Source organism: Panthera onca, chromosome B1, assembly GCF_046562875.1.
Source record: "Panthera onca isolate mPanOnc1 chromosome B1, mPanOnc1 haplotype 2, whole genome shotgun sequence".
In the NCBI taxonomy this organism is placed as follows: Eukaryota; Metazoa; Chordata; class Mammalia; order Carnivora; family Felidae; genus Panthera; species Panthera onca.
In genome coordinates, this window is record NC_138342.1 from 61406922 (window position 1) to 61428826 (window position 21905).

Genomic DNA, 21905 nt, shown 5'->3' on the forward strand with positions numbered 1-21905 from the left:
TATAATTTTAGGGAAGTTGCTGAGCCCTAAAAATGACACATCCCAAGATCATCTGCTCTGGGAATAACAGCATTGCAGGTTCAGACTGATGTTGAACTTTTTTCAGCTGTCCTTTTTCTTTTCTCCCCGTTTCCCATTCTACAGTTAACTAAGGGGATTTCTTGGATCTGAGTCTAGAGAATGAGATAGCCACGCTATTCTGGCTTTAATTAGATTTGAGTGTCCTGGGAAAATGTTGCATAATATGTAAACAACATGCTCTTCTCTATCTCAAGTGAAAATAACACAAGTTATTTTTTATTTTGAAAGAATCATCTTTCAGGATGAAACTTGGAGTGGAGGGGACTTTCCCCTCCTCTGAACAGCTGTTGCTACTATTAAAACATTAAACTTAGTTTTGGAACATTTTTATTTTTGAAAGTCCTGTAAGCCCCTGCTTAAAACCTTAATTCTTTTCCCACGGGACTCTCATAGTCTAGTAAACAGTTTGCCAGTGCACATGCTGGATATTGTAATGGAAGAAGGTCATAATTTCTTCTGTGGGTATATGGTGATTCAACAAAACTAGTAAGCTCTTTATTTCTAAGTTTACTTTCTTCTAAGGTTTAAGAACTATCTAATGTCTTTGGGAAGTGGTCCTGTCCTTGGAGTGAATACCAATTTCCAACGGATTCTAGCTATGGCAAATGTCAGTAACTTATTCATTCATTCAGTGAGTATTGAGCATTACTGTGTGTCAGGTACACCGGTAGATACCAATGATACAGTGGTAAATAAGACAGGTGTAGTTTCTGCTCTCGTAGACCTTTTTGAGGATATGGAATAAACAGATGAAAAAGTATGTAATATATTTACAGATAGTGATAATGGGTATAAAAAGGAGGGTAAAGAGATTGAGAGTGATAGAAGTGATATTATTTTTAATAGATTGGTGAAGAAAGCCGCTTCTGAGAAGGTGATATTTGAGCAGGGACCTGAATAAAGTGAAGGAATAAACTATGGAAATGATGGGAATGTGTTTGCTGTGCTTGAGAAGCAATAAGAGGCTGTATAGCTGGAATGGAAACATTGAGGGGAGAATGGTAGGAATGAGGTGGAAGAGTTATGTAGAGCTTTACAGACTATAAGGAAACATTTTGGGTATCATTTAAAGTGTGATGGGATGCTTTTGGAAAGATGAAACCAGGGGTATCCATAATCTCATTTATGTTTTAAAACTACTACATTGGCTGTTGTGTAGAGAGTAAATGGTAGCAGGCAAGAGGGTGAGCAGGGAAACTAATAATGACATATTATTGTCTGGTGACCTGAAATATATATCTAGTAGTTGTTTAATGATTTTTTAATATAAGCAATTAAATTTTAGTACAGCATTGGACAAAAGTTCTGAGGTATATGTATGTATATGTGTGTATGTATATGTACACATGCATGTATGTATCTGTATGTATACACACATGTGTGTATACATACATGCATACAGTGGCAAATTAGGTGTAGTTTCTGCTCTCATAGACCTCATTTTGGGAGACTGTTTTTATTTCAGATCTTTTCCAGAGATGCATCATTTCATGAAGGTCACTAACAACATAAATCCTAGTCCTTTAAGATAAGCATGCATATATATAGTGTCTTTGAAAATTGGTTTTCACTTAATTTTTTTTCTCTCTGATTAGAAATGGTAGAAATATTCCTTGTAGAAAACTTGTAAAATAAAAGTAAAAAATAAAAATCATCTATAATTCTATCACCTGTAAATAGTATTTGAACTATTAATAATTTATTTTAGTGACATTTAGTAATATTTCTGGAGGATTCCTTTTTTTTTTAATTTAAAAAAATTTTAATGTTTGTTTTAGAGAGAGAGAGAAAAGGGGAGGGGCAGAGAGAGAGGGAGACACTGAATCTGAAGCAGGCTCCAGGCTCTGAGCTGTCAGCACAGAGCCTGCTGTGGGGGTCGAACTCACAAGCCATGAGATCATCACCTGAGCCAAAGTTGGATGCTTCACCAACTGAGTCACCCAGGTGCCCCTGGAGGATTTCTGTTTCTACCTATATAAATGAGAAAACAGGTGCAGGAAGACTTTAATGACTTGTGCGAATCACCAGAGTAATCATTGTCATATTCTTACTGCTTTAGTGAGGTTCTTGACCTGCCCCTGAATGAAGCAAGAATGGTGTTATCAAATTCTAAATATGAACAGTGAATTAACTAAGTAGACTATGACAAAGAAAATTAAGAGACACAATTACAATCACTTTCCCCTTTTCCTTAAGGCCAGTATTCTTAGATCATGTTGCAATATATAGATCATTGTGGGCCATGTATTTTCCTAGAAAAAGGAGATTTCTCTCCCTCGGATTTATAACATGACCATACTACAGTAGATGGGTTCATTTGTTCTCTGTGTACCTCAAATTTTATTTACTTCGGACATTGGTGAACTTTCTACCCAGAAAAGGAATTCTTCTTCACCCCTGATCTAATTTATTTCAGAAAATAGACTTAAAATCTGTTTAGACTTTTTCTGAGCTGGATTTCTGCATGAGCCTTGGTTTTTGTCTTACAATTAAAAAAAAAAAAACTTATCTAAGAAATTACCTACTTATGCAGAGACAAGTGCACTTCCCCTTCCAGTTTCTATCCCTCATTTAGATTAGGGAAGGCAAGACCTTGTTCAGGACAAGGTAATGTGGGCTGTAGCATTTAAGAGCCAGTATGCCACTTCTCCCTTTGTCTTTTCTGTCATGACAGTGTGCAGTTGAGACAGGGGGGACTGTATTATTGAGTCAACATAGAGGCATTGCCAAGCTACATGGAACTTTGAGCAAAAAATAAACTTTCATTGTGTTAGATCTTTAGTATTTTGGGAGTTTGGTCTAACAATCTGTTATTTTTTGTGTATATTTTATAACATGCATACAGCTTATAAATATACATTGATGGTGATGGCATACCTAGCAAATAAAGGCTCTCATAATGTAATTCTTATCTGTCTCTCCATCATTTTCTTTTTTTTTTAAATTTTTTTTTTTTAATGTTTATTTATTTCTGAGACAGGGAGAGACAGAGCATGAGTGAGGGAGGGGCAGAGAGAGAGGGAGACACAGAATCAGAAGCAGGCTCCAGGCTCTGAACTGTCAGCACAGAGCCCGACGCGGGGCTCGAACTCACAAACCATGAGATCGTGACCTGAGCCGAAGTCGGTCTCTCAACCGACTGAGCCACCCAGGCGCCCCTCTCCATCATTTTCTACAATATTCATATCTCTAGTTTTATATTTACATTATTCCAGGTTGAAAACACTGTGCTATCTCACCCCTATGTCTTTGATCACATTCTTTGCGCTAGAATTCACTTTTTTCCTTTTACCTATTCTCTCTCTGTCTTTTTGGTATTACATTAGGGTTTTTTTTTCTAAGTTTCTCCCATTGACGTATAGTTGACAAATAACATTATGTTGGTTTCAAGTGTATAACATGATTTGATGTTTGTTTATGTTGTGAAATGATTTCCCACAATAAGTCATTGTAGTAAGAATATTTTTCTTTTGATGAGAATTAATTTTTATTTGATTTAACTTTATTTTTTGTTTTTTAATATTTACATCCAAATTAGTATATAGTGAAGCAATGATTTCAGTAGATTACTTAATGCCCCTTAACCGTTTAGCCCACCCCCCCTCCCACAACTCCTCCAGCAACCCTCAGTTTGTTCTCCATATTTATGAGTCTTTTTTGTTTTGTCCTCCTCCCTGTTTTTATATTATTTTTGTTTCCCTTCCCTTATGTTCATCTGTTTTATTTCTTAAAGTCCTCATATGAGTGAAGTCCTATGATTTTTGTCTTTCTCTAATTTCACTTAGCATAATACCCTCCAGTTCCATCCACGTAGTTGCAAATGGCAAGATTTCATTCTTTTTGATTGCTGAGTAATACTCCATTGTGTGTGTGTGTGTGTGTGTGTGTGTGTGTATACCACATTTTCTTTATCCATTCATCCATCTATGGACATTTGGGTTCTTTCCATATTTTGGCTATTGTTGATAGTGCTGCTATAAACATGGGGGTCTTGTGATGAGAAATTTTAAGATGTATTCTCTTAGCAGCTTTCGGATACTCAGTACAGTATTATAAACTGTAGTCACCATGCTATAGTTTACATCCCCAGTGATAGCTCTCTTTATTCTTCTATTTTGCTATGTAAAGTTGTTTGATATTCATGAAGATATCTCACAATTGGTTATATCCTGGAATTTTTCATTTCTTTGCTAGTTTGTTATGCTCTTTTAATGTAAAACATAACATTTTTAAAAAGATATATTTATAAAGTTATTTTGAGAGAGAGCAAGTGTGCATGCAAGAGTGAGGGAGGGGCAGAGAGATAGTCCCAAGCAGGTTCCTTGCTGTCAGCACAGAGGCCTAAGTGGGCCTTGATCCCGTAAACGGAGCCCATATCAAGAGTCAGATGCTTAACTGACTGAGCTACTCAGGCACCCCTATATAAGTTTTTGTTTAAATTCCAGTTAGCTAACAAAGTGTAATATTAGTTTCAGGTGTACAGTATAGTAATTCAGCGCTTCCATACAACACGTGGTGCTCATCACAAGTGCACTCCTTACTCCCCATCACCTATTTAACCCATCCCTCTACCCACCTCCCCTCTGGTAATCATCAGTTTGTTCTCTATAGTTAAGAGTCTGTTTCTTGGTTTGCCTTTTTCCCCGTGCTCCTTTGTTTCTTCAATTCCATATATGAGTGAAATCATGTGGTGTTTGTCTTTCTCTGACTTACTTCACTTAGAATAATATTCTCTAGCTTCGTCCATGTCGTTGCAAATAGCTATATTTCAGTATTTTTTGTGGCTGAATAATAGTCGTGTGTATATACTTACATCACATTTTCTTTATCCATTCATCTGTCATTGGATCCCTGGGCTTTCCATAATTTGGCTATTGTTGATAATGCAGTTATAAACGTCGGGGTGCATATATCCCTTTTAATTTTTTTGTATTCTTTGGGTAAATACCTAGTATTGCAATTCCTGGATCCTAGGGTATCTGTTTTTAACTTTTTGAGGAATCTCCATACTGCTTTCCAGAGTGGATGCACCAGTTTGCATTCCCATCAACCGTGCAAGAGGGTTCCCTTTTTCCACATCCTCACCGACATCCTGATTTGTATTTCCCTGATGATCAGTGATGTTGAGCATCTTTTCATGACTGTTTGTCATCTGTATGTCTTATTTGGAAAAATGTATTCATGTCTTCTGCTTATTTTTCAATTGGATTGTTTGCTTTTTTGTGTATTAAGTTGCATAAGTTTTTTTTTTTTTTACATATTTTAGATGTTAATTAACCCTTTATCAGATATATCATTTGCAAATATCTTCTCCCATTCCGTAGGTTGCTTTTTAGTTTTGTTGATTGTTTTCTTTGCTGTGCAAAAGCTTTTTAGTTTCATGAGGTCCCAATAGTTGATTTTTGCTTTTGTTCCCCTTGCCTCAGGAGACATATCTAGAAAGAAGTTGCTTTGGCTGATGTCAAAGAGGTTACTGTCTGTGTTCTTCTTTAAGATTTTGATGGTTTCATGTCTTACATTTAGGTTTTTAATTACTTTTGATTTTATTTTTTGTGTCTGGTGTGAGGAAGTGGTTTCATTCTTTAGCATGTTGCTATCCAGTTTTCCCAGCACCATTTGGTTGAAGACACTTTTTTCCATTTGATATTCTTTCTTGCTTTGTCAAAGCTTAATTGACCATATAATTAGGTTCATTTCTGGGTTTTCCATTCTGTTGTATTGATTTATGTGTCTGTTTTTGTGCTAGTACTATACTGGTTTGATTACTACAGCTTTGTAATAGAACTTGGAAGTCTGGAATTGTGATGCCTCCAGTTTTGTTCTGCTTTTTCAAGACTGGTTTGGCTATTTGGGGTCTTTTGTGGTTTCATGTAAATTTTAGGATTGTTTTTTCTAACTCTGAAAAACGCTGGTGGTATATTGAGGGGGATTGTATTAAATGTGTAGATTGCTTTGAGTAGTATAGACGTTTTAACAATATTTTTTCTTCCCATGCATGAGTGTGGAATGTCTTTCCATTTCTTTGTATCATCTTGGATTTTTTTCATCAGTGTTTTACAGTTTTCAGAGTATAGGTCTTTCACCTCTTTGGTTTGGTTTGTTCCTAGGTATCTTATTGTTTTGGTATAGTTGTAAATGGGATGGATTCCTTCATTTCTCTTTCTGCTGCTTCATTATTGGCACACAGAAATGAAACCAATTTCTGTATGTTGATTGTTTTTCTGCGACTTTACTGAATTTGTGTATCGGTTTTAGCAGTTTTTTGGTAGTCTTTCTGGTTTTCTGTGTAGAGTATGATGTCATCTGCAAATAGTGGAAGTTTGACATCTTCCTTGCTAATTTGGATGCTTTTTGTTTCTTTTTGTTGTCTGATTGCTGTGGCTAAGACTTACATTACGATGTTGAATAAAAGTGGTGAGAGTGGACATCCCTGTCTTGTTCCTGATTGTAGAGGAACCTACTGAAAAACTGAGACCTCTCGGTTTTTCCCCATTGAGGATGATATTAGCTGTGGGTTTTTCATATAAGGCCTTTATTATGTTGAGGTATGTTCTCTCTAACCCTACTTTGTTGGGAGTTTTTATCATGAATGGATGTTGTACTTTGTCAAATGCTTTTTCTGCATCGATCCAAATGATCATATAATTTTTATCTGTTCTTAATGAGGTGTGTCATGTTGAGTGGTTGATTTGCAAATGTTCAACCATCTTTGCAACCAGGAAATAAATCCCACTTGATTGTGTTGAGTTTTTTTTTTTTTTTTTTTACTGTGCTTGATTTGGTTTGTTAGTATTTTATTTAGAATTTTTGCATCTGTGTTCATCAGGCATATGGGTCTGTAGTTCTCTTTTTTGGTGAGGTCTTTATCTGGTTTTGGCGTCAGGGCAATGCTGGCTTCATAGAATGAATTTGGAAGTTTTCCTTTTTTTCTATTTTTTGGAATAGTTTGAGAAGAATAGGTATTAATTCATCTTGAAATGTTTGGTACAATTTGCTTGTGAAGCCATCCGGTCCTTGACTTTTGTTTGTTGGGAGTTTTAAAATTACTGATTTAATTTCTTTGTTGGTAATTGGTATGTTCAAGTTTTCTATTTTTTTCTGTTTCAGTGTTGGTAGTTTATGTATTTCTAGGAATTATCCATTTCTTATAGGTTGTTCAGTATATTGGCATACAGTTTTTCATAATCTCTTATCATTGTATTTCTGTAGAGTTGGTCGTTATTTTTTCTCTCTCATTTGTGATGCATTTGGGTCCTTTCTCTTTTTAATAGAGGTTAGAGGTTAGAGGTTAATTTTTTCAAAGAACCAGCTCCTGGTTTCATTGATCTGTTCTGTTTTTTAAGTTTCTGTATCATTTATTTCTGCTCTAATCTTTTTTACTTTATTCCTTCTACTGGCTTTAGGCTTCACTTTTTAAAAAATTTATTTAAATTCAAGTTAGTTAACATACAGCAAGTATTGGTTTCAGGAGTAGAACCCAGTGATTCATCACTTACATATAATATACAGTGCTCGTCTCCCTTTCCTCCCCTCCAGCAACCCTCAGGTCTCTGTATTTTTTATTTTTTTCCCCTCGTTTCTTCAGGTGTAAGGTTAGGCTGTCGGTACTTTTATTCTTGATGTAGGTGTGTATTGCTATACACTTCCCTCTTTGGACCACTTTTGCTGCATCCCAAAGATTTTGTACGTTTGTATTTTCATTTGTTTCTGTGTATTTTTTTATTTCTTCTTTGATTTCTTGGTTGACCCATTCATTATTGAGTAGCATGTTGTTTAATCTCCATGTGTTTGTGGTCTTTATGAATTAAAAAAAAATGTGTAGGTACAGATTAAAGAACAAATTTTCACGTACTCACTACCTAGGTAAAAAATAGAACTTTACTTTTCTCACTTTCTGAAGTAGTTACCATCCCGAATTTTATGGAAACCATTCCTTTTGTGTGTGTGTGTTCATCATATATGTCTTCATTCCTAAATCCAGTGTTAAGTTTGCCTGTTTTAGAATTTCATAGTAAATAGAACTATGCTGTATGTACTATTCTGTGACATGCTTCTTTTGTGCAAGACTGTTTTTGAGATCACCCATGTTGATGTATATAGTTCCATTTTGTGTATTTCTACTGTTGTGTAATACTTCATTGAATTAGTATACCCTTATTTACTTATCCATTCTATTTATGGACATTTGGATTGTGTCCAGAGTTTGCTATTATAAACAATGCTGCTGTAACATTCTTTAATATATGTAATATACAAGAATTTATCCGTGGTGTATGCATAGTAGCAGAATTGCTAGGACATAGAGTGCACACGTTAAATTTTACAAGATAATACCAACCTGGTTTTCTTTTTTTTTTTTTTTTTTAACGTTTATTCAGTTTTGAGAGAGAGTGTGAACAGAGGGAAGGGCAGAGAGAGAGGGAGACACAGAATCCGAAGCAGAATCCAGGCTCTGGGCTGTCAGCACAGAGCCCAACGCGGGGCTTGAACTCACAAACCGTGAGATCGTGACCTGAGCAGAAGCTGGACCCTTAACCAACTGAGCCACCCAGGCGCCCCCCAACCTGGTTTTCGAACCAGTTACGGTAGCTCTTTCCTCTCTCACCAGCAGTAGAGGGGCATTCCTCATTGCTCTACTCTTCCTGTCTCTTGGTATTTATCCAACTTAAAGAATTTTGCCGGTCTTGTGGTGTCAAATGGTATCCCAAAATGATTTGAATGTGGATGTCCCTGATTACTAATGATGCAGAACAATTTTATATGTTGAGGACTTGTGCATTTTTTTTTCCTGTGACATTCCTATTCATTTCTATTTCCCATTTTTCGCTTAGTTATCTATCTTTTCCTATTTTTCTTTTTATATATTCTAGATACAATTAATTTGCTGACTAAATGCATTGTAAATACCTCCTTAGTGATTAATTGGATGTGGGAGGTGAGAGAGGAATGTAGAATTACTTCCAGGTTTCTGGTTCGGGGAACTGAGTGGATGATATTGCTGTTAAACTAGGACATTTAAAAAAGGCAGAGAACTAGATCTGGGGAAGAAGAAAATTTGAGATATTTTAGAGTTTGATATTTCTGTAGGATATTCAGGTGGAGATATCACATAGATCTCTCCCTATAAGGGTCTGAAGCTCAGGCAAAGTCTGTTATGCCACATCAGTCCTGAAGGAATCTTGTATGATGGGTCTTTCAGCAGACTGCAGTTGGAAGGAATATGGTAATTCTCAAAGTCATTTGTCTTCTACTGTGAGATTCTTTTATGAAATATATATTAGTTATTATTTTAATACCTTTTTGATTTGTTAACAATTGTATAATCTTTCTTAATGTTGCCGAGGGAGGGTGTCTGGGTGGCTCAGTCGTTAAGCATCTGACTTTGGTTCAGGTCATGATCTCATGGTTCATGAGCTTGTGCCCCTCTTCCTCACCTCCCTCCCTCCCCTGCACCCCCTCCCTCTGCCCCTCTTGGGATTCTCTCACTTTCTCTGCCCCTCACTCACTTGCACACATACTCTCTCAAAAAAATTACTGCTAAAGGAGTACAGCATTTTTATTTTGAAAAACATCCAGGGTATGCCTTACATAACATGCATAGTATATATCTAGACTTAAAATTTTTTATTCATTCATGTGTAGTACTTCATTACACAAGTTATTCCATACACACTGAAAACAATATAAGACATATGTACGTCTGAGAACTCAACTTTGTGCAGTTTTCATTAAATAATAGTATTTTCACATACATTTTCAGACATTTTTAGGTTCTTTTATGTATTTGGAATTGTGTATATATAACCACTGGAAGAATATGGGCCCCTTGGGAGGATAGCAGTAGAATCCCATGGAGTAAAGATCTTTCTTAAAAAAAGAAATTGTATTATGGCTATTTGTTTTTCTTAAGTTCTGAGAACTTGGATAAACCCAGAGGTGGGAATATCTTTAATAACCTTTAGAAGATATGAAAGGTGAGGAAAGTGTTAGTAGCAGGGCTAGGACCTGGTACATTCACTAAAAATGTAGCACCTTTAGCTTACAGTGCCAGAGCAGAGTTCGTACTAAACAGCTCAGGGTGATGAACCATCCACCTCCCTCAAGGAGTAGTAGCAGCTTATTTGGTGACAGTGGTTGGTCACCTTTTAGGAGAACTGCAATCCAGGGACAATTAGGGCTTGACAAGTATGTAGGGAAATGATGGCAGAGGTAGTCTCTTTCTGGTCCATCTTTGTCAGTACAGTGATTATGCTTCTGTGTTCAAGGAGATCTTTTAGACCTGTAGGAAGAGAAAGGGGATGTAAAAGTGTGATATGCTCAACTCTGGCTTCAGCCTGGGTTCTGCTTAGAACATTCTGAGTTCATAGGTAACTCGTAAGTCCCCAGGCAAAGTGGTGAGCTTTCCTGATGCTACATAGTCATTGTGGATTGCAAGAGCTGCTTTTTTAGGGACAGGAGAGGCTTGGGGAAAATTTGGTAGCTTTGCTTGGATAGTTCTAGCTCTGCCTCAAGGTTAAAATGACCTATTGACACTTCTAGTTAGGTAGCTAACTTTTGATACCACAGACGATGGCAATCTCAGTATAAAAATAAATACAGGTAGTGGCAGGCATGGTGGTAAACACACTTTTAAGCCAAGGGATCCCACAGGAAAGCTCACTGCAAATATTTCTGACTTCCCCAAATTGACATTTCTTAAAGAGCAATTCTGCAAATGACAGCAAACCTACCTTTCCTTGCTAATTGCTTTCACTAAATTCTTGATGGTCTTAGACTCTGGATTCAGGCATGTTTTCTCCCCATTCTTTTTCATTGTAGCACTGTAGAAGTAAGAGGGAAAATATTTAGAATGATGTTGGGCCAATAAAACAGGTGTAATATACAGTTTTTAAGCCAGATGTTTATGTTTCACTCTAGATGTTTCCCTTTGCTATGTAGAAGTCTTAGAATCATACAAAGCATTTATTGATTTTGTGATCATACATATTTAATATATGATTACAACTAGAGAAGTGACTTTCAGAAGGCATTTACTCACATGATTTCAACACGTGGACAAAAGTGACTTGCAGGAATCACTTCAAGTTTTTCTAAGGACCTTAGATTTACAGATAGTTCACTAATCTTGATACAGGTACATCGTGGTGTTCTAGAGAGAGGTATTCCTGTGGGGGAAAAAAGACAAGTACAGTAGGGGAGGTTAGTGCAGTTTTCGTTTTAGTCGTTTAGTGTGGATTGGCTACTACTTAGCAGAACCTATATCCCCATGTTATTTGAGGTAATCTGAGAGGGAATGATCCTATTATAATACAGCTCTGAATGATTGATTAGTTGATTATCTGAAAGAATGGAATTGCAACTTGTGAATTGTAAACTTATACCCCTGAGCCCAGTTCCTATGGTTAATTGAGTTACTTAAGAAGTATCTGTCTCATTCTCTCTGTCCTCATTCCCTTACATTTTCTCTATCCTCTTACTCTTCTGTTCCCCCATCCTTTTATTCCATTTGCCTTTCTGACCTGTGACCAGAGAGAATCTCTGCTCATTTAGTCTTCATTTATAGGCAGGCTGTAAAACTTTTGCAAATATGCTATTCCTGTAATTATAGAACTTCTACGCAGTCCTATTTCTGACCTTAGAAATTAAATACCCTTTCATGTTCCTTACCTTGAGTTCCACTCAGAGTCAGAAAGATAAGACAGAAAATAAGAACAGCTCGTTGGTTCATGGTGCTGTGACTGGAGGTTCCTCTGTGGTAGGCTCAGAATGTCTAAGCAGTTGAGTGTCTCAGAAAACGTGGGGCTGGGATGCAGTATTTATTTGTAAAGGCACTTTCCCTCTCTAACTCTGATTGGATAACATTCTAGTTGACTAAGCAAAACCTGATGCCTGTTTCTTGGGGAAGTCCCATGTTGCAGAATCAAAGGTATTATTAGTATTTATTGTGGCTCGGAGTTATGGAATTTCCCTCCACCCCCATTTTTCACTAAGAGTGAGTTAGGTTTCACTTTCTAAAACATGAACTATTTCTTGAAAAACAGAACTTCATTGCATATGTGGTTATTTTTAATGAAAAAAAATTTAATGAAACTTTTTATTTTTTTTTTAATTTTTTTCTTTAATGTTTATTTATTTTTGAGACAGAGAGAGACAGAGCATGAACGGGGGAGGGTCAGAGAGAGGGAGACACAGAATAGGAAACAGGCTCCAGGCTCTGAGCTGTCAGCACAGAGCCCGATGTGGGGCTCGAACTCACAGACCGCGAGATCATGACCTGAGCCGAAGTTAGCCGCTTAACCAACTGAGCCACCCAGGCGCCCCTAATGAAACTTTTTAATTTATTTTTTTTTGGGGGACAGAGAGAGACAGAGCATGAACGGGTGAGGGGCAGAGAGAGAGGGAGACACAGAATCGGAAACAGGCTCCAGGCTCCGAGCCATCAGCCCAGAGCCTGACGCGGGGCTCGAACTCACGGACCGCGAGATCGTGACCTGAGCCGAAGTCGGCCGCTTAACCGACTGAGCCACCCAGGCACCCCTTGAATCTATCTTAATTTGCAGCAGTAAGGCATGAATATGGATATATTCACTTCATGAGTTTCAGAGATGTCATTTTTTAAATTTCTACAATAACTTGTTTCTAAAATTTTTTTTTTTTTATGTTCATTTATCTTTGAGAGACAGACAGAGAGTGGGGGAGGAGCAGAGAGAGAGAGTGACACAGAATCTGAGGCAGGCTCCAGGCTCTGGGCAGTCAGCACATTGCCCAACATGGGGCTCGAACCCACAAACTGCAAGATCATGACCTGAGCCGAAGTCAGACACTTAACTGACTGAGCTACCCAGGCGCCCCTATTTTTACAATAACTTGTAAAAAAAAAATAGGAAAGTTATTTTCATTTTGTATATGGAAAAAGAACCTTAGGGATGAGATAATTGTGTTAGGTCACACAAAGGTTGTCATCTATTTAGTCTACCTATAATGCTTTTTCTCAGCATTTATCTTACATTTCTGTAATTACTTTCAGAGGGTAAGAAAAAATTTTTTTTAATTTAAAAAATTTTTTAAATATTTTTTATTTTTTTATTTTTTTAATTTTATTTTTTATTTCTTAAAATGTACATCCAAATTAGTTAGCATATAGTGCAGCAATGATTTCAGGAGTAGATTCCTTAGTGCCTCTTACCCATTTAGCTCATCCCCCCTCCCACAACCCCTCCAGTAAACCCTCAGTTTGTTCTCCATATTTATGAGTCTCTTCTGTTTTGTCTCCCTCCCTGTTTTTATATTTTTGTTTCCCTTCCCTTATGTTCATCTGTTTTGTCTCTTAAAGTCCTCATATGAGTGAAGTCATATGATTTTTTCTTTCTCTGACTAATTTCACTTATCATAATACCCTCCAGTTCCATCCACCTAGTTGCAAATGGCAAGATTTCATTCTTTTTGATTGCTGAGTAATACTCCATTGTATATATATATATATATATATATATATATATATATATATATATATACACACCACATCTTCTTTATCCATTCATCCATTGATGGACATTTGGGTTCTTTCCATACTTTGGCTATTGTTGATAGTGCTGCTATAAACATGGGGGTGCATGTGTCCCTTCAAACCAGCACACCTGTATCCCATTGATAAATGCCTAGTAGTGCAATTGCTGAGTCAGAGTGTAGTTCTATTTTTAGTTTTTTGAGGAACCTCCATACTGTTTTCCAGAGCGGCTGCACCAGCTTGCATTCCCACTAACAGTGCAAAAGAGATCCTCTTTCTCCCAGTCCTCGCCAACATCTGTTGTTGCCTGAGTTGTTAATGTTAGCCATTATGACAGGTGTAAGGTGGTATCTCATTGTGGTTCTGATTTGTATTTCCCTGATGATGAGTGATTTGAGCATTTTTTCATGTGTCAGCTGGCCATCTGGATGTCTTCTTTGGAGAAGTGTCTATTCATGTCTTTTGTCCATTTCTTCACTGGATTGTTTGTTTTTTGGGTGTTGAGGTTGTAAGTTCTTTATAGATTTTGGATACTAACCCTTTATCTGATGTGTCATTTGCAAGTATCTTCTCCCATTCTGTCGGTTGCCTTTTAGTTTTGCTGATTGTTTCCTTCACTGTGCAGAAGCTTTTTATTTTGATGAGGTCCCAGTAGTTCATTTTTGCTTTTGTTTCCCTTGCCTCCGGAAACGTGTTGAGTAGGAAGTTGATGCAGCCAAGATCAAAGAGGTTTTTGCTTGCTTTCTCCTTGAGGATTTTGATGGCTTCCTGTCTTACATTTAGGTCTTTCATCCATTTTGAGTTATTTTTGTGTATGGTGTAAGAAAGTGGTCCAGGTTCATTCTTCTGCATGTCGCTGTCCAGTTTTCCCAGTACCACTTGCTGAAGAGACTGTCTTTATTCCATTGGATCTTCTTTCCTGCTTTGTCAAAGATTAGTTGGCCATAGGTTTGTGGGTCCATTTCTGGACTCTCTATGCTGTTCCATTGATCTGAGTGTCTGTTCTTGTGCCAGCACCATACTGTGTTGATGATTGCAGCATTGTAGTATAGCTTGAAGTCCAGGATTGTGATGCCTCCTGCTTTGGTTTTCTTTTTCAAGATTGCTTTGGCTATTCAGGGTCTTTTCTGGTTCCATACAAATTTTAGGATTAATTGTTCTAGCTCTGTGAAGAATGCTGGTGTTATTTTGATAGGGATTGCATTGAATATGTAGATTGCTTTGGGTAGTATTGACATTTTAACAATATTTGTTCTTCTTATGCAGGAGCATGGAATCTTTTTCCATTTTTTTGTGTTTTCTTCAGTTTCTTTCCTAAGGTTTCTATAGTTTTCAGTGTATAGATTTTTCACCTCTTTGGTTAGATTTATTCCTAGGTATTTTATGGTTTTTTGTGCAACTCTAAATGGAATCGATTCCTTGATTTCTCTTTCTGTTGCTTCATTGTTGGTGTATAGGAATGCAACCAGTTTCTGTGTGTTGATTTTATATCCTGAAACTTTGCTGAATTCATGAATCAATTCTAGCATTTTTTTGGTGGAATCTTTTGGGTTTTCCATATAGAGTATCATGTCATCTGCGAAGAGTGAAAGTTTGACCTCCTCCTGGCCAATTTGGATGCCTTTTCTTTCTTTGTGTTGTCTGATTGCAGAGGCTAAGACTTCCAATACCATGTTGAATAACAGTGGTGAGAGTGGACATCCCTGTCTTGTTCCTGACCTTAGGGGGAAAGCTCTCAGTTTTTCTCCATTGAGGCTGATATTAGCATTGGGTCATTCATATATGGCTTTTATGATCTCGAGGTATGATCCTTCTGTCCTTACTTTCTTGAGGGTTTTTATCAAAGGATGCTGTATTTTGTCAAATGCTTTCTCTGCATCTATTGAGAGGATCATATGGTTCTTGTCCTTTCTTTCAGTGATGTGATGAATCACATTAATTGTTCTGTGGATATTGAACCAGCCCTGCATCCCAGGTATAAATCCCACTTGGTTGTGGTGAATAATTTTTTTAATGTATTGTTGGAGCCAGTTGGCTAATATCTTACTGAGGATTTTTACATCCATGTTAATCAGGGAAATTGGTCTGTAGTTCTCCTTTTTAGTGGGGTCTCTGTCTGGTTTTGGAATCAAGGTAATGCTGGCTTCATAGAAAGAGTTTGGAAGTTTTCCTTCCATTTCTATATTTTGGAACAGCTTCAAGAGAATAGGTGTTAACTCTTCCTTAAATGTTTGGTAGAATTCCCCGGAAAGCCATGTGTCCCTGGACTCTTGTTTTTTTGGCAGATTTTTGATTACTAATTCGATTTCCTTACTGGTTATGGGTGTGTTCAAATTTTCTATTTCTTCCTGTTTCAGTTTTGGTAGTGTATATGTTTCTAGGAATTTGTCCATTTCTTCCAGATTGCCCATTTTTTGGGCATATAATTGCTCATAATATTCTCTTATTGTTTTCATTTCTGCTGTGTTGCTTGTGCTCTTTCATTCATGATTTTATTTATTTGGGTCCTTTCCTTTTTATTTTTGATCAAACTGGCTAGTGGTTTATCAATTTTGTTAATTCTTTCAAAGAACCAGCTTCTGGTTTCATTGATCTGTTCTGTTTTTTTTTTTTTTTTTTTTTTTTTTGTTGTTGTTGTTGTTGTTGTTGTTTCAATAGCATTAATTTCTGCCCTAGTTTTTATTATTTCCTGTCTTCTGCTGGTTTTGGGTTTTATTTGCTGGTCTTTTTCCAGCTCCATAAGGTGTAAGGTTAGGTTGTGTATCTGAGATCTTTCTTCCTTCTTTAGGAAGGCCTGGATTGCTGTATACTTTCCTCTTATGACCGCCTTTGCTGTGTCCCAGAGGTTTTGGGTTGTGGTGTTATCATTTTCTTTGACTTCCATATACTTTTTAATTTCCTCTTTAACTTCTTGGTTAGCCCATTCTTTCTTTAGTAAGATGTTCTTCAGTCTCCAAGTATTTGTTACCTTTCCAAATTTTTTCTTGTGGTTGATTTTGAGTTTCATAGTGTTGTGGTCTGAAAATATGCACAGTATGAGCTTGATCTTTTTGTATTTACTTAGGGCTGATTTGTGTCCCAGTATATGGTGTGTTCTGGAGAACGTTCCATGTTCACTGGAGAAGAATGTATATTCTGCTGCTTTAGGATGAAATGTTCTGAATATATCTGTTAAGTCCATCTGGTCCAGTGTGTCATTCAAAGCTATTGTTTCCTTGTTGATTTTTTTTTTTTTTTAATTTTTTTTTTTAACATTTATTCATTTTTGAGACAGAGAGAGACAGAGCATGAACGGGGGAAGGTCAGAGAGAGAGGGAGACACAGAATCCGAAACAGGCTCCAGGCTCTGAGCTGTCCGCACAGAACCCGACGCAGGGCTCGAACTCACAGACCGCGAGATCATGACCTGAGCCGAAGTCGGACGTCCAACCGACTGAGCCACCCAGGCGCCCCTCCTTGTTGATTTTTTGATTAGATGATCTGTCCATTGCTGTGAGTGGGGTGTTGAAGTCTTCTACTATTATGGTATTACTATCGATGAGTTTCTTTATGTTTGTGATTAATTGATTTATGTATTTGGGTGCTGTCACATTTGGCACATAAATGTTTACAATTGTTAGGTCTTCTTGGTGGATAGACCCTTTGATTATGATATAATGCCCTTCTGCATCTCTTGATACAGTCTTTATTTTAAAGTCTAGATTGTCTGATATAAGTATGGCTACTCTGATTTTCTTTTGTTGACCATTAGCATGATAGATGGTTGGTTCTCCATTCCCTTACTTTCAGTCTGAAGGTGTCTTTAGGTCTAAAGTGGGTCTCTTGTAAACAGCATATAGATGGATCTTGTTTTCTTACCCATTCTGTTACCTTATATCTTTTGATTGGAGCATTGAGCCCATTGACATTTAGAGTGAGTACTGAAAGATATGAATTTATTGCCATAATGATGCTTGTAAAGTTGGAGTTTCTGGCGGTGTTCTCTGGTCCTTTCTAATCTTTGTTGCTTTTGAGGTATATATATGTGTGTGTGTGTATATATATATATGTATATATATATATATATGTATGTGTGTATACACACACATACGTATATATATATATATATATATACATATATATATACACATATATACACACACACACACACACATATATATATATATATATATATTCCCCCCCCCCCCATATTTTCTCCTCTCAGTCCCCCTTAAAATTTATTGCAGGGCTGGTTTAGTGGTCACAAACTCCTTTAATTTTTGTCTGGGAAACTTTTTCTCTCTCCTTCTATTTTGAATGACAGCATTGCTGGATAAAGAATTCTTGGCTGCATATTTTTCTGATTCAGCACACTGAATATATCCTGCCACTCCTTTCTGGCCTGCCAAGTTTCTGTGGATAGGTCTGCTGCAAACCTGATCTGTCTTCCCTTTAGGTTAGGGACTTTTTGTCCCTTGCTGCTTTCATGATTCTCTCCTTGCCTGAGTATTTTGTGAATTTGACTATGATATGCCTTGCTGATGGTTGGTTTTGTTGAATCTCATGGGGGTCCTCTGTGCTTCCTGGATTTTGATGTCTGTGTCTTTCCCCAGGTTAGTAAAGTTTTCCTCTTCTGGGACCCCTATGATTCTGATGTTCCTTTTTAATGAGTCACTGATTTCTCTGATTCTTACATCGTGCTCTTTTGGCCTTAATCTCCCTCTTTTTTTCTGCTTCATTATTCTCTATAAGTTTGTCCTCTGTGTTGCTAATTCTCTGTTCTGCCTCATCCATCCTTGCCGCCGCGGCATCCATGCGTGATTGAAGCTCAGTTACAACATTTTTAATTTCGTTCTGGCCATTTTTTACTTCTTTTATCTCTGCAAAAAGGGATTCTAATCTATTTTTGACTCCAGCTGGTATTCTTATCGTGATTCTAAATTCTGGTGCAGACATCTTGTGTGTATCTGTGTTGGTTAAATCCCTGGCTGTTGTTTCTTTGTGCTCTTTCTTTTGGGGTGAATTCCTTTGTTTTGTCATTTTGAAGGGAGAAAAGGAATTAATGAGGTAGAAAAATAGAAATAAAAAAATTTTAAAAATTAAAAACACACACAAATTGAATAAATGATGCTATATCTTAGGTGTGTTTTGGTCTGGGTGTTTGTAAGTGGTTTGACAGAGAAGAAAAAGGGGGGGTCAAGAAAAGAAAAAGGAAATCGTTTGAAAATTTGAAAAAGTGAATACACTGTAGTAGACTAAAATAAAATGATGGAAGTAAAATAGAATTTGAAAAAATTTACATAAAAGCAAAAAATATAGTGAAAAAATTAAAGAAAAATATTTTTAATAGAAATTGAAACTAAAAATTAAGCTTTTCTGTTTCTGCATTCGAGAAAAAGAAAAGAAACGAAAAGCAGAAAAAGGAAATTGTTTGAAAATTTGAAAAGGTGAATACACTGACGTAGACTAAAGTGAAATGATGGAAGTAAAATAGAATTTGAAAAAATTTACAGAAAAGTAAAAAATATAGTGATAAAAAAATTTTTTTTTCAACTTTTTTTTTTTTTTTTTTTTAAATTTATTTTTGGGACAGAGAGAGACAGAGCATGAATGGGGGAGGGGCAGAGAGAGAGGGAGACACAGAATCGGAAACAGGCTCCAGGCTCCGAGCCATCAGCCCAGAGCCTGACGCGGGGCTCGAACTCACGGACCGCGAGATCGTAACCTGGCTGAAGTCGGACGCTTAACCGACTGCGCCACCCCGGCGCCCCGAAAAATATTTTTAATAATTGAAAATAAAAATGAATTTTTTCTCTTTGTGTATTCAAGAAAAAGAAAAGTGTAGAAGAGAAAAAAAAAGAAAAAAAATTGAATAGATAGACTTGCTAACAGATTGAAGTAGGACTGAAATTACTTCGTTTTCCTCTAGAAGTCAGTTGATGTAGTGCTTTATAGTCCATAAAGGAAGCTGGCGGTGAGACTTGTGTTCCTGAAGAGCCAAGTTGGCCCAGTTGGGCAGGGCTCGGTGTAATGGCTCTGCTTTCCACTAGATGGCGCTGCTAGCCTCCTGGGGTGTATTGTTGCTGCGCTTGTAGGAGTGTATGCGCGGGAGTGGTGAAAATGGTGCCACCCAGCTACCCAGTCTGTTCTCCCAGATCAGCAATTGCGCACCCGTCTTCTGTCTTCAGCTTTTGTCCACTCCCCACGTTTTCACTCTCCATGACCAGGCCCCAGGCAGTACCTCTCTCCCGAGTTTTGTCTCAGATGTGGCTGTTTTCCCTGGCCCCTTGTGAAGGACTGCAGCTTTGACCTGTTCCGCCCCTCTGCAGGAGGGTCTCATCAACCAGTGGCCAAATGAGCAATGGCCGAATGTTAGCTGCTCCCAGGAACGCTTGCTGGACCCTGCTGCTGCTGGTGCCCCAGACTGTGGCCAGACGCCAGCCGCCCCAGAAAAAGTTCGCGAGATAGTGTAGCAGCAGCGTTTCAGGGATTATGGAAAATTACAACACACATCTGGCACCAGGCTTCACTCTTAACGACCTTGTTCCAGCACCAGTGAATGTGGCCGTTTTCTGGGGTCTGCTGGGACCAGGTGGCTTCAACAGTTTCCACCAAATGTCCTTCCAGCAGTGGAGCTGCTTTTCCCCATGTGGCCGGAGAACCTCCCGGCCCCCACTCTGTTCCTGGGGATTTGCCCTTCCCACCAGAGCACCGACAGGTATCGAGCTGCAGGGTTGCAGACTTCGCGCTCCCCTTGTTTACAGTCTTAATGGCATTTAAACCCTCTCCTTTCTCCCTTTTTAGTTTAGTCCCTGCAGCTGTTTCCAATTTTCCACTTTCTCTCCAGCTGCTTTTGGGGGGAGGTGCTTTTCCCATATTCTCATCCCCTCCCCAGTCTCCATCCTCTCTCTGCCCACAGAAGCAGCTCCCTACCCTCTTCAGCTTCTTGCTCCCCAAATTCACCTCTTTGTGCCGTGTACCTGCTGAATTCTGTGGTTCAGGTTGTGTTAATCCTCCAATCAGTTTTCTAGGTGTGTTGGTCCGGCTGTATATCATGGACGCAAGACACACAAAAAACTTCCATGCTGTTCCACCATCTTGCCTGCTCCCCTGAGAGTAAGAAAATTTTAAAAATTCTTAAGTAATAGCAATTTTTCATCCTTTGTAGTTAAATCCAATTTTTGGAAATAGTTCAGCCAAGCATTGTCTTTTTATCAAATACTGTAAGTAATAGGTTTGCTCTTCTTGGACAAGGTCAAAGGTATGGAACTGGCAAGTTTTAAAGAATTCCAGATACGGAGTAAGCATCTGACTTTGGCTCGGTTATGATCTCGTGGTCGGTGGGTTTGAGCCCCGTCTCTGTGCTGAGAACTCAGAGCCGGGAGCCTGCTTCAGATTCTGTGTCTCCCTCTCTTTCTCTGCCCCTCCCCACTTATGCTCTGTCTCTCTGTCTGTCTTCTCAAAAATAATGTTAAAAAAAAAATTAACTCCAGACATGTTTTGGACAATTGTAACATCATTAGAATAAGTGAATAGTCTCCAACATGTAACTATTTTGACAGAAAACATTACTCATTTGGCTATCTGATTACTGTTAGTAAACAGAGTCTGATTTTTGTTAGTGTTAGTAAACAGTTTTTGTGTATTACAGGAAAGTCCCTGAATGAAACATTATAAGACAACATCTAGACTGGCATAGGAAAATGATTAATAACTGTAATAAGGTTATTGCAAAAAACCAAAGGATTTCCTTTTTGAAGAAAACTTTTAAAAGGGTTCATGAGTAGAGAGACCTTGGTGGGAGAACAGGATGGAAACAGGTTGACTTGACATTGATACAGCTCTAAGACATTGTCAAATGCAAAGCAAAGGGGAAAAAAGGTATTCAATTAGTAGCAGTAATAACAACTTAGCATAATTTTAAGTTGGCAAATAGGGGCAAAAACTGGTTTCTTAGTATTCAGTAGCACTTGGCAGATTATTCATAGCAGACAACATCAGTAGGAGGCAGATGATACCCGTATAATGTAACATGTTGGGCCTAACAGTGGAAGTTCAGTACCCAACTGATAGAACAGTCTGATTATGTTCTTTGCAAGTGATTGGCAATGGGATCCAAGATGAAATGCTGTTCAAAATACAGGCATTACACTGCAGTGGGAAATCTGTTTAGGTAAATACTTGGAATCTAGGGAAATATCTGGGGAGGTCTTTTCATAGTTAGCTAAGTTACAACAATCTTCAGATAAGCCAGGGAAAGGCAAAACTTCCATCCTAGGATTAAACTAGTTTAGCTGGTACATACAGGTTTAAAACTTGGCATAGACACCAAGATAAA

The 21905-nt window shown here is 37.7% G+C and overlaps 2 protein-coding genes across 3 annotated transcripts in view; one reads left to right on the top strand and one right to left on the bottom strand.

The window, feature by feature from the left end:
- Window positions 1–21905, top strand: part of ART3 (ADP-ribosyltransferase 3 (inactive)) — a 141997-nt gene that overhangs the window by 10642 nt on the left and 109450 nt on the right. The window contains exon 1 of one of the 2 annotated variants that reach the window (XM_078446016.2): window positions 520–567. The exons of the other annotated variant lie outside the window; for it this stretch is intronic. The gene's annotated coding sequence lies outside the window, so the exon portion shown is untranslated. Of the gene's footprint in view, window positions 1–519; window positions 568–21905 lie in introns of those variants that run through there. 2 annotated transcript variants of the gene reach the window in all.
- CXCL10 (C-X-C motif chemokine ligand 10) lies at window positions 10121–11883 on the bottom strand. Its single transcript, XM_060628899.3, has 4 exons — window positions 11749–11883; window positions 11120–11246; window positions 10812–10901; window positions 10121–10360 (listed from the first exon to the last, which is right to left on the bottom strand). Exons 1-4 carry the CDS (start codon window positions 11807–11809, stop codon window positions 10342–10344), a joined length of 297 nt encoding a protein of 98 aa, XP_060484882.1. The 5' UTR covers window positions 11810–11883; the 3' UTR covers window positions 10121–10341.

Excerpts from the sequence above, each read along its gene's own strand:
- CXCL10 (XM_060628899.3), bottom strand. The coding sequence starts at position 11,809 with ATGAACCAACGAGCTGTTCTTATTTTCTGTCTTATCTTTCTGACTCTG. Across the intron at positions 11,247-11,748 it reads GACTCTGAGTGGAACTCAAG|GAATACCTCTCTCTAGAACA; the intron begins GTAAGGAACATG and ends TTTCCCCCACAG. Across the intron at positions 10,902-11,119 it reads TGTCCACGTGTTGAAATCAT|TGCTACAATGAAAAAGAATG; the intron begins GTGAGTAAATGC and ends TTACTTCTACAG.